The sequence below is a fragment of the Scyliorhinus torazame genome, chromosome 13 (genome assembly GCF_047496885.1).
Source record: "Scyliorhinus torazame isolate Kashiwa2021f chromosome 13, sScyTor2.1, whole genome shotgun sequence".
Taxonomy (NCBI): Eukaryota; Metazoa; Chordata; class Chondrichthyes; order Carcharhiniformes; family Scyliorhinidae; genus Scyliorhinus; species Scyliorhinus torazame.
In genome coordinates this window covers 79547495-79565042 of record NC_092719.1, presented here as the reverse complement: position 1 = coordinate 79565042, position 17548 = coordinate 79547495, and the positions used below count along the sequence as shown (strand labels likewise).

Below are 17548 nucleotides of genomic sequence, written 5' to 3'. Positions count from 1 at the left end.
AAAAACTCTCTTTTGCATAATTTAGTCTATGCAAATTTGAAGTAAACCCTCCCGAAGACCCTATTACTTATGATGTTCAGATGTTGAAGTGAATGCGTCCCATGGCGCTATTTCAAAGTAGAGCAGGGGGATTCTGTCGTTGTCCTGGTCGACGATTTATTCTACAAGCAATGTCATTAAGGGCATTATCCTGTTTGTGGGAGCTTGCTAGAGGCAAATTATCTGCTGCATTTCCTACATGACAAAAATGACAACGCTCCAGAAGTATTTCATTGACTGAATAGTCCTGAAATGAGTCACAGAAATGCACATTTTTATTTTCAAATTATTCACCACTTTTCCACAGAAATCTTGGAGGGAAGCTTTAAATTTTGGGTTGCTGAGGTAAATCAGCAGAGACGGTGGTGCACTGGTAAGGTTACTGGACGATCCAGGGGCCACAGGTTTAAATCTCACCACAGCAGCTGGTGGAATTTCAATTCAATTATTAAAATCAGCATTGATTTTTTTTTTTTGAACTTCAGACTTTTTTAAAATTTAAAGCCCAGAAGAGTTGAACACCTTGACAGCTTTGACAATTCCATGAGTTTATGCACTTTTTGTTCAAAATCATGTTTAATTTAACAATACCAAATAATCTCTCCCAAAGAGGTGCCCTCCCTCTCCAAAGGAGTACCATGGCTATCCAAATAAATTCACAAAAGTTCAGACTAGCTCTTACCTGGTCTAACCTACACACACTAAGCCTCACACTCCTGGCTTCTCATCCCACATTAGCGGAAGCAGCTGATGATTTGAATGGCCAGCAGCTTCCGTAAACCATGCATGAGCAAGCTCTGGCCTGACTCCATTCCCGTCCCTGTGAAACCGGGAAATGCCGTGTTCGGGGTTGGGACTTAGGGTTTTCGGGCTCCTCTACCATTTTGCCATGACGGAGAGGCTATCCAATATGGTGAAAATCTGGGCCATTGTGTTGCAAATGCAGTTAATGAGGCGATCAAAGATGCACAAGGGTTAAAAGAAACTTTTATTTAAGGCAAGCAGCACCACCACTGAATGTGATTGGTATTTTGTGTTATGCGGCAATAACTTGTACTGGCATAGTTTTTTATTAGTTTGTGGGATATGGGCGTCACAGGCTGAGCCAGCATTTATTGCCCATCCATAACTGCCCTTGAGGGGTAAGTTAAGAGCAACCACATTGCTGTGGGTCTGGGGTCGCATGTAGGCCAGACCAGGTAAGGAGGACAGATTTCTTTCCCTAAAGGACAATAGTGAACCAGATGGGTCGTTACGACAATCGTAATGGTTTCATGGTCATTATTAGAATTTTAATTCCACATATTTTATTGAATTCAAATTTCACAATCTGCCGTGGCATGGTTTGAACCTGGATCCCCAGCGCATTACTCTGGGTCTCTGGATTATTAGTCCAGTGACAATACCACTACGCCACTGTATCCCCCCTCTGTACATTCATATACTGCAATATATATGTAAAAATTGCATTTGTGTAGCACTTTTCATGACCTCAGGACATCCCACCATAGCCAAGGAATTACATTTCAAAGTGTGTTTACAGAAATTGTGAAAGAAATGTAACAATTTGAGAGACAGACAAAAGTGAGAGAGTAAAGGTGAGGAGAAATCCACCGAGGTACCATCACTAAAGTGCATGAGAGGCTTATAGAGAAAGAAAAGAAAGTGATAAGCCAAACGACAGAGAGAAAGATGCAGAATGAATGAAAAGCTGCAAAGTGGAGGAAAAGTTACCGAAGAAAAGTACAACTTGTTTCGCCCACGAGAAGAGTGATGATCAATGCCACAGGTGGTCGAACAAGACTTTGTTTATCTCACACACATATGGCCCAGTCCAAAGTGACATGGTTCACTTTGGGCTTCAAAACTACTCTGGGGGATGGGGCTGGGGTGGGGGAATAAAAAGATACAGCGCAGATTTTTCATCCTGGATTCCTCTGATCGGCAACCAAAGTTTTTATCTGCTCATTCAAATCTTGAAAACTATTGATCTCTAAGTGACCTCAGACTATGCTTACCTAATGGCAATTCAGGTTTAAGTGAAAAGAACCGCACGTCAGAAAGAAGAAAGGAAGACGCGCTTTTATATAATGTTTTCCGTAACCTCAGGACGTCCCAATGCACCCTAAAGCCAGCCAAATACTTTTTGAAGTGCAATTTGCTGTTGAATGTTGAGAAAGCCAATTTGCACAGTAATAAGCCATGAATTACTGGGTGTAATAATCCTGCTATAAAACAGTATGTCTGCTTGACTGGCCATTAGAAACCTCACACTAGAACTCCAGGTCCAGAAAGAATTCTGTTTCGAGTTGCTTTTAATAGAAGAAGACAAGTTGCAGTGCCTGGTTTTGTTTTAATAGAATATCTTGTGGTTTTTTCTTTTTTTGCAACAAAACAGAACAATGCTTCGAAACTTTTACTTTCCATCATGGAAAGCAGACATGACAGTGAAAATGCAGAAAGAATTCTCTACAACATGCGGCCTAAAGAATTGGTAAGAACCTGAAACATTACTCCGGAAGATTTCATGATTTGCTGACCTATTTCCCATTAACCACACCTTCTAAAAGGCTCTTCTTCCCTCGAATGACAATGTCTAATTGGTGCTGTGTTGCAAGACAGCACCCTGCATTCCTGCCATCTCCCAGCTTCACAAACTTCTTGTGGAATCGGGCCATCTTTTCCCTGTCTCATGGCTCACGACCCCTCAGAGGAGCCGTGAACCATAGCCTGGATTTGGGATCCTTTAGAAAGGTGCGGCAAAAGACCTTGCTCATGCCCCTTCATGCCAGCTCATACCACTCCCACCCATCCCCATGGCTCCTAATACCCTCCATGCAAACTCATGGCACTTCTATGCCCATTCATCTAGTTGCACCATGTAGAGAACTAATGAACCCTATGGTAACAATGGCATGTCTGAGACAGTTTAGAAAATGCCCATTCATAATTTTTTGAAAACATCTGGGGCTGGATTCTCCATTCCCCGACTCAGAAATCACGTTCAACGACAGGGCAGAGAATCCGTTTTGCCGCCGAAATCGGGAGCGGCGCTGGTATTTTTAATTCCCCTCCCCCTGAAAATCGGCGTACTCGTGGAGTATGCCACGCCGAGTATCCACCACCTCAGGCCATTGCCTGAGACCGGCCCCGCGATGCTCCGTTGCCGACCGGCCAAATTCCCGACGGCGTGGCTTAAGTGTGCTCATACCGTCCGGTATGCTCGCATGGCGGATGCGGACTCAGTAAGGAGCTGCCACAGTCAGGGGTGGGCCGATCGGTGGGCGGAGGGGCTTCATTCGGAGCTGCAGGCAATGTGGGCGGGTGGTCCGGGGCGTGCAAGCGGCCGATGCGGGGCACTACTTTGGGGGTCCAGGTCAACGGGCTGAGTCCGCCATGGAGCACAGCCCGGCCGCTGCAGGCCGCCGCTGAGCACGGCCACTGACCCGGAAGTGCTGGGGGCTGTATTGGCAACACGACGACGGCTCCCTGCTAGAACCAGCAAAACGGGGAATCTGTGGCCTTTTGAGACACGTTTTCCTGGCGTAAAGGACCACAGTTTTTACGAGGGCGTGGGGACTTAGTCTCCAAAACGGAGAATCCAGCCCACGGTGTTCCTGAAACCCCATAAAAGTATAATCAACCAAACTATTAAAACGTCAACAGCAGAAGCTTTACACACTTGACACCTCTTAATCTTGCGCTAATAAGTATTAAACCATTGACAAAAGAGATCACAGGAAAAAAAAGTTACGAAATCCTCAAGGAGATGTCAATCAAATAAAGTCAACTGTTCTCTGCACTTGTGTTGTGGTAAAGCCTGAGAGTTGCAGTATGCAAAATCTTTATTCAAATATATGCTGGATGGATCAATCCTGGTTGCATTTCCAAGGATCGCTGCCTAAAGGATTTTTTAATCTCAATTTTATAGTCTTTGGTTCTCATGTAGCAAAACACTCTTGGTTACTGCTCCCATCACCGGTATTGTTGAGTACCTCAATACGTACTCAAGATTGGGGTACTTCATTCTGCAGAGGTGTTCCTTGTATCTCAGCAGCTTCAACATTTGGCCTCAGCAGGACCTCATCTGTGCCAGGGACTTACTCCCAGGCTGTTTCCTTATCTCCTTAACACCTTATTCACCCAAGCTGCGAACGCCGTTAGGTTTGCAGCTTGTGATTCTTAGCTGCTTCCCACAATATTGTCTATATTTCCTATCATGCCTAGAAGAACTCCCACGCCTCCACTTGTAAAGCTTTTAATGCTCATCTTAACATCGATCTTTTTTTAAATTGAAAGTACCCAATTCTTTTTATTCCAAGTAAGGGGCAATTTAGCGTGGCCAATACACCTACCCTGCACACCTTTGGGATTGTAGGGGTGAGACCCATGCAGACACGGGGAGAATGTGCAAACCCAAACGGACAGTGATCCGGGGCTGGGATCGAACCCGGGTCCTCAGCACCGTGAGCCAGCAGTGCTAACCACTGTGCCACCGTATCGCCCATTAATATCAATCCTAATATCAAATTATTTCAATTGCCCCACTTCAACTTGTGTAAACAATTTCACTCATGAAAGTCTGGTCTCTCAGCCAAGCATACATAATGAGGCTTGGCTGAGAACCTAGAAGTGAAACATTTGCTTAACTGACAGTTTGATCTTGTACTAAGATATTTTTTCTTACCTCTTTTGTTAATGGGTTAATGTTTATTTGCACAGGATAAATAGGTGATGAGTGCTTCTGTTATTTATACTTTGCTTGATTGATGCTATTATAGGCTGTGGCAATAATAGTTTAAAGAAATTTATGAATGGATGCCATGGTTGCAATGGAGTTCATTGGTTCTGTACAGAGTGTATATTGGGTAAATCAGCATGGAAGTACTATGAGTTGGCATGGAGTGTGAAATCATAGAATCCCTACAGTGCATAAGGAGGCTATTCGGCCCATCTGCACCAACCCTCCGAAAGAGCACCGTACCTAGGCCCACTCCCCACCCTATCCTCTAACCCCATCTGAAGTTTGGACACAGAGAGACAATTTAGCATGGCTAATCCACCTAATCTGCACATCTTTGGACTGTGGGAGGAATCCGGAGCACCCGGCAAGCAGACACAGGGTGACAGTACAAACTTCACACTTGACAGTCACCCAGGATCAGAATCGAAGCCGGGTCCCTGATGTTGTGCGCAGCAGTGCTAACTATAGTACCACCATGCTTCCCACGCGCATTGGGGCAGCTGGTGGTCATGAGTTGGCATGGGATATGGAGGCTGCATGGCAAGTGGGCGGGTGTGGTATGGGGTGAGGGTTAGAAGGCCTAAAATATAAGCCAATGACTGGGACACAACCCCAGAGAACCAAGGCAGGTCTATTACCCAGCCTGCCTTGGTACTCGTCCACCCTTGTTGTTGACTCCGATCTGTATTCAGGCATGGCAAGCAGTATTCTATCCAGCCCCCAATTCCCCAAGAGCCGAAGCTGGAACTGAGATTTGATTTCTTAGTGAGGTAGGTCTGTCGGGTTGGGAAACTTTCTGATTTGAAATCCTGGCCCTTCAATGCTGTGAAAATGAATGGGTTTTGAATGAGTTAAAAACTTGTCCTATATTTTTGTCAAATCATTTTTAAAAAGCACATATTTCAAATCTGTTCCAAAGCTATTTCTCAGAAATGGGCTTTGAAAAACATCATGACACTGCCTGGGTTTAATCAGTTTAGCTTGAACACATGGAGCAGTGAGCTTAAGTTTCAAAGTTTCACGTTACAGTGCTATGAGAACCTTCTCTCATTAATTTCTCTCCATAACCAGAAACAGTTGAACAGATGCCAGTTATACTACTCGTCCATATTGCTGGAACATGGAAGTCACTCCAGACAAGAGACATGTGGTGTAACTGTACCTTTAATGCCTTTGAATGTTGAGTACCTCGTATCTGCACTTGTCAAAGTTTTGCCTCACATTCTGAATAATTTGGACCGCATTAGGTTGTGAGCAATTTCAGATGCTGGATTTTTTTGGGAGCACAAAGTAATAAAAACAGGCACCTTTCAACCTCAGGAGATTGATAAGTTTGGACTGACGCAAAACGTTAGGAGTGAGAGGGAAACGCATTTGTATAACCAAGAAAGAACTCCCAGTGACTGAGAGGTCGATGCCTGGAATGTCTGTGGGATTTCCTCTGACCTCTGGCTGTGATTTCAGTGGAGGGTTGGTGATTACTGTGGTGGAATGGTACAAACAGCTGAGCTTTAAATTAATGAGCCACCAGAATTCTAGCTAGAGAACAACAAACCCCTACGGGATTTTTGACTTCAAAGCCTACATCTTTGAGATGTGCAGAGTAATTTAATGATCTGATATCCACAATATGGGCCCTTTTAAAACATTTTTTTCATGGGATGTGGCCGTCACTGGCTGGGCCAGAGTTTGTTGCCCATCCCTAATTGCCCTTGAACTGAGTGGCTTGCCAAGGCCATTTCAGAACTCTGTTGAGAGTTAACCACATTGCTGTGGGTCTGGAGTGGTATAGAGGGCAGGCCAAGTAAGGACAGCTGATTTCCTTCCCTAAATGATATTGGTGAACCAGATGGGTTTTTAACAATAATTGATAGTGGTTGTCATGGTCGCCATTACTGAGACTAGCTTAATAATTCCAGATTTTATTAATTGAATTTAAATTCCACCAGCTGCCATGGTGGGATTTCAACCTGTGGTCCCAGGGCATTCATTTAAAAAAAAAAAAAAAATAGAATACCTACACTGCAGAAGGAGGCCATTCAGTCCATTGAGGATGCACCGACACTCTGAAAGAGCATCCTACTTAGCCCCACTCCCCCACCCTATCCCCGTAACCCCACCTAACCTGCACATCTTTGGATACTTAAGAGTGAATTTTAGCATGGCCAATACAACTAACCTGCACGTTTTCAGACTGTGGGGGGAAACCGGAACATCCGGAGGAAGCCCACGCAGACATGGGGAGAATGTGCAAACTCCATACAGTCACCCAAGGCCGGAATTGAACCTGGGTCCCTGGCGCTGTGAGGCAGCCGTGCTAAGCACTGTGCCACCATACCTGGGGCCACTAGATTACTAGTCCAGAGATATTGCCGCAACTCCATTATCTCCCCTTAATTTAGGAACCCAGGGTACATTTCCTCATTTCCATAATGGAACCTGAAGCGCCCAGATAATGGGCCTCAGCATTAGGTCTCTCACTTTCATACAGAGTAGATCTAGTGCCTATTTTGAGGATAAGTAAACAATGTACACTTTTTTGTCCTTGCCTAATATAGTGGATGGGGCATTTCTGGTTAGAAATGTGTGCATATTTCCTGTCCACCATTTTGGAGCCTCAGCCATCCGCGTATCAGAATTCACTGCGGTTCTCTCGGTCACGGAAATTAGCCAGGCTTCCCTACTGCTGATCTCTACCCATTGCCCAACTGAAATACTCACTTTGCGTCATGCCTGAAGCTGCTTGGCATTCGATGCCAAAGGTAGTTTTATAACAGCACATCTTCCCATACTCTGGACGCTGATATACAACCAGAGGGACCTTTCTATGATTGATTCACCCAGAGCTGACTAACTTTTCTTTTGAAGGTCGATGTCATAAAGACTGCTTACAATCAAGGTGAAGAGGTCGATAATGATGAGAATTCAGAGGAGAACATCTCTCCAAAGGATGTTGGCCATAATATTTATATTTTGGCCCATCAGGTACATTGATTCATCACAAATTTGCATATGAATTTTCCTCTGCTATGTATCGGTTTGAGTACTTGGGCATATCTCCGTGATCGATTCAAGTAACACTGTCAAATGCCAGCTTTTGGTTGCTTCTGGCAGGACAAGCACACACGGATATACTGCCGTTTTACAACAACAGCATGTCCCACAACACTGCTTCATCTCTGAAATACTTTTAAAGAATAATCATTGCAGGGGTGAGCTTGCACACACCAAACCTCCACTAATTGAAAAGTGTGTTAACTACACAGCCAGGTTTAGTTGCTGGTTGAAGGGTAAATATTGACCAGGAGAAATCTTCAGCTCGTGTCATGCAATCTTTTAAATGTCCCGGCCAATATTTATCCCTCCATCAACATCACTAACATACGATTATTTGGTCATTATTTAATTGCTATTCGCTCTACACAAACTGGGTGCAGTGTTTCCTATGTTACGGTAATGACTTCAATTCATCAGCTGAACAGGACTTTGGGACATGCTCTGGTTGGGAAGGTGCTGCATTTATGGAAGGCTCCGTTTCTTTCACCTGGAAGGGCAGACAGGCCTCCGGTTAACATCTCACCTGAAAGTCAGCAGCCCCAGTCAGTACAGAACTCATTCATCACTGCACTTTGTGTTTGAGTCACTTGAGCAGGACTCATCAGTGCAGCGAGAGATCGGGATGTCATTTTTAAATGGTGCCCCAATCGGGAGATCCCACATTCGGGATTGTTGTGCTTTCTTTTACTTTGTCTTTTCTGTGGCTCTGTCCCAATTACGGCAATCAATGAATTTGCCCTTCTTTCTGGGTTATCTATGTCCTAATGCTGAGAGTCGCCAGGTATCAAATGATACCACCACAATTTTCAACTGGCTATCGATCAAAGAGCCAAACACCTGTTAGTTAGTTCAAGGTCAAGGGTACTTTATTTGCACACAATTAGTCATGCAACATAAACACTACTAGTTAACTACACCTATCAACTAAGACAACCTGTACTTAACTTCAGGCACCCGGCTTAGGTCAGAAAACAGTGGCCACAGTTCGATTCTGGATCTATCGGGTTCGAAGGAGTAACTGCTGCTCAGCTGGGCTCATCCGTCTGGTAGTGGGCATTGAACTTGTACTTGCTTCTGGTGTTGCTACACTTGGCGATGGCCGTGACCGGGGTACCAAGGCCAAGAGAGAGTAAACATATGGCAAACTCTTCTTCTTAATACTCGGGGGGGGGGGGGGGATTGCACTCTTTTGGGCGGTCCTTCGATTTGGGCCTTACTAATTGGGTGATCCCTGATCACTCTGTTCGATTCCTTAGCCAATAAGTGGCGGGGATCTAGATGGCTGGGCGTGTCCCAAGCGGTCACTGACCCCGTTGTTTGCGTTTCCCTTGAACAGGGAGTGGCGCCGAAATGTCTGGGACTGTCCCGGTTGCTTGAGTACCATCCTTTGTTTTGGTGTTGATGGGCCATCACCTGCTAATCGGCCCCATTAAAATGCTAATTGGACGAAGTTTCAATACCGTCTGGACTTCTTGCTTACGAATATGCATTTCAGGCTCTGAGCCTGCCTGAGTCTTGGCTTGTCCATTTTACCCGCCAGGCTTTGCGCGTTTCTCTGTACCTAGTTGGAAGTGGCCATCCCAGATGGCTACAGGATCTATCTGGTTCGCCACGCCTCACAAAATCTAACACTTCTCATGAGATGCAGCGATGTGAATCCCCCCTGGCCTGATCACTGTCGCTCAAAAAATGCCAGCTTGGCACCTTGGCAGTGCTAGGCTGGCACCCAGGTGGCACTGCCAGGGTGCCTATGCCAGGTTGCCCAGGTAGCATCAGATGTGCCAGGATGCCACCTTGCCCAGGGAGCATGCACCTGGGGGCTTCCAATCCCCTGGAAGATTCCCATGTATGCAGTTCCGTCTTGTCCCTGTTTGTGGAGACCAGTACTGAACGACACTTGCCCGAGGTCTTCAATGCGAGGAAGTTAGATCCCATGCCTTGGTGTGATCTCAGGAACGCATATTAGAGTGATACTAGCTATCTCACTGTAATATGCAAATTTTCCACAAAGATTTCACATCGCTGCATTTCATGAGAAGTGTTAGATCACGTGAGGCGTGGCGAACCAGATAGATCCCGAATGTGGGATCTCCCAGCATCGATCGGCCGCGTTGCTTCGCGCTGCCTTTTGAGCGCAACGCGACAGGTAGATCCCGCCCATATTGTTTGTATTCCACTGAATTGTTTTGTCATTTGAAAGTTCTTTGGAAAATTTTTTATTTTTTTTTAAACTGTCGGAGTGCGACTGGCATGAGCTGCACGGCATCAATTTCATACGAAGCTTCAGGAATATTTTGTGCACACCGATTCTCGTTTTCCACCTGCGACGTTTTAACATTTGGTTTGCATTCATATTTAACGTTGTGCCAGTGGGTTTTTGACATGATTTCAAGTTAGCTTCACCATTTCCCTATCTACTTTCCTATTGAACGCTGTTTTTCTGTCCAGCAACAGTTTATCATTCCGTTGCATTCAAAAAAAGAGTCTTGTGGTCCCCCGCTCAATATTCAAAGGTTTGTGGCAGCTGTTGTAAATACTGCTGTCCTTCTCGTTCAATGCCAAAGTATCACCTTCCTTTGATAAGAAACGTGACACCAGATCCTCTCTATGTTAGTGCGAGCGGTTACTTTTCAGCACACTTTTTAAAGCAATTTTTTAATTCCTACTTGGAAATGCCAACATCACTGGCAAGGTTGGCATTTATTGCCCATCCCAAGTTGCCCTGGCAGGTCGTGGTGAGCCACCTTCTTGAACTGCTGATCATAGTTTGATACAGCTGAGTGGCTTTTTAGCAACTACAGAAAGCCATTAGGAGTCACATAAAGCCTAGAGGGAGGGCGGCGTTAGGGCAGCAGGTTTCCTCCCTGGAGGGCACAAGTGAACTAGTTGTGTTCCTATGACAATCTGACCAGCTTCATGGTCATTTTTACTGTCTTTAATTCTAAATTCAAATTCCCCAGTTGCCATGCTGAGAATTAAACTTGGTGTTCTCTGGATCCTTGGTCCAGTAACCTAACCGCTACACCAACCTACCCCAAACACTAAGATGCAAGGACTGCTGAAATAAGGATCCTGCACTTACATTGTACTTTTGCATCTCCAGACATCTCAAAGCATTTCTCTGTCAATGAAATACTTTTGACATGTAGTCGTGGTTGTTTTGAAGGTAAACACTGCTACGTTCTGTGTTATGGCCGTGGTACAGATGCACACACAACATCTAGTTCTTTGACTAGTAAGATAATTTATTAACAAGATCCAACACGTGGAAAGATAACTGCCGAACTATAATACAAACGGTAACTGATAATTGAATTCTCCTGGAGCTACTTCGAATGCGACTGCCCTCTAGAACGACTCACGGCCGACTCCCGTATCTTTCCAGCCACATTGTGGATCTCTATCGCCACCTGCTGGTCGGAGGTTGTACCGATCACTATGTACGTTGTTGTGCACTTGCATATCACCACAAACACCAGCTGCCAATTTATGCCCAGTAAGATTCCACAAACTGCAATGAAGGGCCAACCAATCGAGTGTGGTTTCATTGGTTTTGGCTGACCGAGGAATGTTGGCCTCTGCTCCTCTTTGAATAGTTGTCATGGGGGCCTTTTACGTTCAGCTGGGCAGGCGGATGTGGCCTGGGGCTTCCAGTCAAGGGCCTTGGTTTAAGGCTTCATCCATCAGACAGTGCATCCCATAATGCAGCCCTCCCTCAGCATAACACCGAGATGTCAGCCTAGATTAAAACACGTGACATGTTTGCAAAGAGCTTTTGCCATTGTATAGTAACCGACCGTATTTTGAGCCTCGCAATCACATTTAGAGGCAGGACATTGGTTTTGAAACGGTGTTGATATCATTCTGTTCTTTTCCAGCTTTCACAACACAACAAAGAACTGCAACTAAAGCTCAAACCAGACTCTGATCCACAGGACAAGGGCAGTGAATCGTTAACACATTATGCTAATCACACCGCGCAGATTGAGGTACGCTGTCAGTATTGGAATCACCCTCTTTGACAGTCTCTCAATGGATTGCTTTCATGAAGGGTGTTAATCAAAAGAGCAAATCGAGGTCTGTAGCTGGTGGGATGCCGGACAAACAAGTGGAAATATCAATTCCTCCGTGTTTAGAATTACAGTAATTTAAAAGAAATGGCCTCTTGGCTGGAACAGGAATATTTAATTTATTCTACCAAAGAATTCATAACATTAATTTTCACAGGATGCTCGCAAGTGTCCAGTTATATTCGGGTGATCACTGCTTCCCCTGCATAACTCCATTTTGCTTTGATCTCACCATTAGAATTGTACAGCACTGAAGGAGACCATTCGGCTCAACATGTCTGTGTCGGCTATTTGAAAACTATCTATTTAATCCCGCTCCCCTGCTCTTTCCTTATAGCTCTGTGCATTTCTCCCCTCCAAGTATCAGACCAATCCTCTTTGGAATGTCACTGTTGAATCAGCTCTACCAGCCTCTTGGGAAGTGTGTTCCAGATCATGACTACTGACCACATGATGACAAAATCTCCTCAACTCCCCATTGATTACTTTCGCTAACTATCTGTGTCCTGTCGTTACTGAGCTGCCTGCCAATGGAAGTAATTTCTCCACATCTATCGGAACCATCCATAACTTTGAACATCTTGATTAAATCTTCCTTAACCTCTGCTGCTTGGAGGGGAACAACCTTCTGTTAATGTAACTTCTGTGCACCTCTCTAGTTTTGTCAACATCTTGAAATGGAGGCACTGACTTCAGTGACTGTTAGTGTGTGGAGATCTTCCTCCTGTCCCTGGCTGTTGGCAGGACGCCTGCTATAACAGGACAGTCCTCAGCATAGTGAAACAAGGAGCTGGAGTGGAAACAAGTAGAATTTGACACAGAAATCATATAAAGAGATGTTTTATTCCTTCATAGGGTTCGCCAGTAAGGCCAGCATTTGTTGCCCTTGAACTGAGGGCTTGCTTGGCCATTTCAGAAAGAGGTTCTGGAGCTGCCAGAATTAGTGAACCAGTTGGGTTCAACATAGTTGTCACGAGCTTTCAATTGCAGATTTTATTAATTGAATTTCAATTCCACCAGATGCCGAGGTGGGATTTGAACCTGTGTCTCCTGCACATTTAGCCTCTGGATTACTAGTCCAGTGACATTACCACTACATTGCCATCTCCCTTTAGAGTGGAAGAGATCGGTTTTAAGGAGTATTTTAAAGGTGGAAAGGGAGGTGAAAAGGGGGAGATCTGTAACAAGGAAATTCCAAAGCTGAGGATGGAGGAAGTTGAATGCAAAGCCAGCAATGTTGCAGCAAATTAAGTCAGGGAAGCCCAGGAGGTGGAATTGAGGAGTGCAGCTGTCGTGGAGTGGATTAGAGATGAGGAGGATTTAAGGCCACGAGATCTTTGAACACTCAGACTCTGACACGTCATGGCGCTGCTTAACCAGGGGGTCTGTGAGCACTGGGGCAATGGGTGAAACGGGACTTGGTGTGAACCAGAGGGTACAGGCAGCAGAGTTCTGGATGAGCGCAAGTTTGTGGATGGTGGGAGACAAGAAAGTGTACTGTCAGGAAGGGAACCCGGGAATGTCTGACCCTGTAGAGCGAAGGAATCCTGGTCTTCTTGGGGCAGAGGTTGGATGGAATGTTATCCAGTGGGATTGGGATTTAGGGTGAAACTGAAATTCAGACTCCTCTAGACATGCTGCCGACCACATTTCCTCTTTGCTATTTATTGATGACCTGGACTTGGGCATACGGTGGATCATTTCAAAGTTTGATGATGACTTGAAACTTGGATATATAATAAACAATGAGGAAGTTAGTAACAGACTTTGAGGATATAGACAGACCAGTGAAATGCACAGACGTGGCAGCTGAAATTCAACACTCATAAATATTAAGTGATCCATTTTGGTCAGAAGAATAAGGAGAGGCAAGAGGGGAGATAGTGGGGTAGCAGTAATGTCACTAGACTAGTAATCCAAGGGCCCAGGCTAATCCTTTGGGGTTCAAATCCCACCATGGCAGCTGGTGGAATTATAATCCAATTAATAAAATCTGGAATATAAAGCTAGTCTCAGTAATGGGGACCATGATACTTTCTTTGATTGTTGTAAAAACCCATCTGGTTCACTAATACCCTTTAGGGAAGGAAATCTGCCGTCCTTACCCGGTTTGGCCTACATATGACTCCAGGCCCACAGCAATGTGGTTTACTCTTAATTTCCTTCCAAAAGTGGCTGAGCAAAATACTCAGTTCAATGGTATTGGGGATGGGCAACACATCCATGTTCCATGAAAGATTAAATTTTAAAATATATAAATTTTCTAAGTAACAGGGTGTTCCAAGGTTTTTGCCAAAACCTTTATGAAACACTGGTTAGACTCCGCTGGAATATGGTGTCCTGCTCTGGACATTATGGCGGGATTCTCCCAGCCCCGGGCTGGGCCGGAGAATCCCCGCGAACGGACCACGCCGGCATGCGATTCTCCGCGGAGAATCAACGCCGTTGGCGCTGGCATGGTGCCGGTCGCGGGCCGCTCTACGCGGCTGGCCCACCGATTCTCCGGCCTAGATGGGCCGAGCGGCCGTAAGAAAAGAGCTCGTGGAATTTAAATTCAATTAATAAATCTGTAATTAAAAACTAGCCTCCGTAATGGTGACCATGTAACCAGCATCGATTGTTGTAAAAACCCATTAGGTTCATTTTAAATCTTTTAGGGAAGGAAATCTTCCGTCCTTACCTGGTCTAGTCTACATGTGACACCAGACACACTGTTATGTGGGTGACTCTTAATTGAACTCTGATGTGGCCTAACAAAAGAAGTGAAAGAATATATTTTTAAAGGGCTGCATTCAAACCCGCTCTTTCAGTGACAGCAGTTCCCGCAACAACCCTGTCAAGAGTCAGGATAACCACAGTAATGCCATTTTTCAAATGTTAACGAGAATAATAGCCTTTCCATTCTTTAAAAACTCATCTTGGGATGAGGGCATCACTGAGTAGGTGAGAATTTATTACCTAATATGGCAAGATCCCCCAGATGATAATCTAACCTCAGATTCAGCTAATTATAATTCACCTAAACTAATACAAGGCCGGATATTGTATAGCAGACCAAGGAAGGCCGTCTCTGTTTTTGTCTCATAACTTGGTCTAATACCTCATAAGGCTCTCGTCTTCTGGTGTTGAATTCAGTGGATATGTCACACCTGTTGTCCGAAAAAGAATTTGAGCAATAGCAGCAAAGTAGTCCGAATAATACCATTCCCGTTCATGAAAGGATCAAGAACGAGACGGCACAGATTTAAAGTAATTAGCCAAGAAGCAAAAATAACACGAGGAGAAACTTTTTCACATAGCGAGTGGTTAGGATCTAGAAGCTACTGTCTGTGAGTGTGGTGGAGACAGATTCACACAGCAAATGGTTAGGATTTGGAATGTACTGACTGTGAGAGTGGTGGAGACAGATTCACACAGCAAGTGTTAGGATTTGGAATGTACTGACTGTGAGTGTAGTGGAGACAGATTCACACAGCAAGTGGTCAGAATCTGGAATGTACTGTTTGAGATTGTGAACGATGCATGTTCAGTTGAAACATTCAAAAGGGAATTAGACTGTTACCGGAAGAGGAAAATGTGCAGGGTTATGGTGAGAAGGCAGGGGAATAGTGTTATTAAACTGCCCTTTTTGGCGATCCGGTGCAGATGATGGGCCGAATGGTCCCCTTGTGTGCTGTAATAATTCTGTTTTTTATAATTCTGTTTTTAATCTGATTCCAACTTCTTTCCCCAGATTGTTCGACATGACCGGACCATGGAGAAAATAGTCTTCCCCGTGCCCAGCATTTGTGAATATCTCACCAGTGAGTCCAAATCTAAGGTGTTCAACACCACAGAGAGGGACGAGCAGGGCAGCAAAGTGAATGATTTCTTCCAGCAAACTCAGGATCTCTACAATGAAATGAATTGGCAGAAGACGATTAAAAGTAAATATTTTTCACTTGGATCTGCCTCGTGCTTGGGCTCTTCTGATCTCACTTGGAGCTTGGGAGGCCTTTCTTTTTCTTTTGGGAATTACTAATTAGCTCTTGGGGTGTGTAAATCTTCGGTCCGTCTTTGGGTAAATTCGGCCAGAAAGAAGTTACTTCAGATCAATTCTCCTTCACCTCCCATCATATTAATTTGTGTTCGCTAGAATCTAAGCTCTCTGCTGGGGGGAATCGCAGATAATTAGGCCCAGAAACCTGGCACACTCAGCACATTTCTCGGCCTCTTAAGACTTTAACAGTGCGACAGGATGCGCCACCCACCATAATGGTGAAACCCAAAAGGATTGGCGTGCGGCGTCCAGGTCTGAAGCAGGCATCAGTCCTTTTGTATATGGAAATAGGCAGCCTGGACACCTGCCTGAGGCCTCGATCTACACCACTGATTGATTGGCCCTATTGCATCTGGTGCTGGGTATGTTCAGAAAAACCTGTCCCATGTCCACCGCCTGTTAGGTTGCAAGGCACGTTTTGGAATGATAGGTACCTGAATTTTACTCGATGAGGTGATCTCTGCTTTAGCCCACAGACAAAGAATGTGGGCCACTGGTATTAACCTCCCGCAGGCCCAAGTGCCCCTCGCTCCTTCCAGGCCAACCACCCCGCCGTTTCTGATCCAGAACTTGGTGCCCCATCTTCACACTCCCTTTATAGTTTCTCACCGGAGGACTGCTCTTTGGGATTGGTGATCTGATCTTCCATTCCCCCTTGCCAGCATGCTGCCTGTAACTGTTCTCAGTTTTCCCTCTCAATTGTAATGAAGCCCAAAATCAGGGGCCCTTCAGGCCTCACCATACAAATGCAAGGATAAGCCATAGTTCAGAGGGCACAAGGGTCACGAGATAAATTGGCAGGAAGTGATTCCTATCCGACACACCCAATATCTTCCCACACTTTGTAGCCATAGACAATTACTCAATACCTATTCCCTGCAGCTCTTTATTTTTTTAGAATTCAGGCTAGACCCATCATTGAAGTTCAATAACTCCTGTCTTTGACAAACCTTCACGCTGCTTATTTTACAGGAAAATGCATTTCTTATATATAACTGATTCCATTGGGTATGTGATTCCTGTGAAGTCCTGTCTCTCTCATTCTTTTTCTTTAGGATTTCTCCATCGGGCCTGCACTTTCACTTAGCTTCATTTCCTCTTCTTTGTCTTTCCCAGCTGCACTCTGTTTCAGACACACTCAGTACATTTTCGGTGAAAACACACATTCCATCTAGTCTGTGGTCGTACAAACTATTATTAATTAGAAGGAGCCAACATCATCTCTGCTATAGTGCTGAAGACTTGTGTGCTCCAAAACTACATCCCCAGCCAAGCTGTTTCAGTATAGCTCCAACACTGACATCTAATCAACAATGTGGAAGATTGCCAAGGGACATCCTGTCAGAAAAAAGCAGGACAAATCCATTCTGGCCAAATACCGCCGTATCAGCCTTTGCTTAATCATTAACAAAGTGATGGAAAGTCAACACTGCTATCAAGTGATACCTATTCACCAACAACCTGCTCATCAGTGCTCCATTTGGATTTTGCTAGGGCCACTCCGCTCCTTACTGCATTACAACCTTGGTCCAAATGTGGACAGAAGGATTGAATGTGAGATGTGTGATGAGAGTGACTGCCCTTGATATCAAGGCAGCA

The 17548-nt window shown here is 44.9% G+C and overlaps 1 protein-coding gene across 4 annotated transcripts in view; it reads left to right on the top strand.

Moving 5' to 3' along the window:
- itpr2 (inositol 1,4,5-trisphosphate receptor, type 2) overlaps positions 1 to 17548 on the top strand; it is a 333090-nt gene that overhangs the window by 262360 nt on the left and 53182 nt on the right. For all 4 annotated transcript variants that reach the window (XM_072471852.1, XM_072471851.1, XM_072471850.1 and 1 more), the window contains 4 exons: positions 2438 to 2533; positions 7652 to 7768; positions 11719 to 11829; positions 15644 to 15836. In XM_072471852.1, the coding sequence (XP_072327953.1) occupies positions 2438 to 2533; positions 7652 to 7768; positions 11719 to 11829; positions 15644 to 15836 (517 nt within the window). The remainder of the gene's footprint in view (positions 1 to 2437; positions 2534 to 7651; positions 7769 to 11718; positions 11830 to 15643; positions 15837 to 17548) is intronic.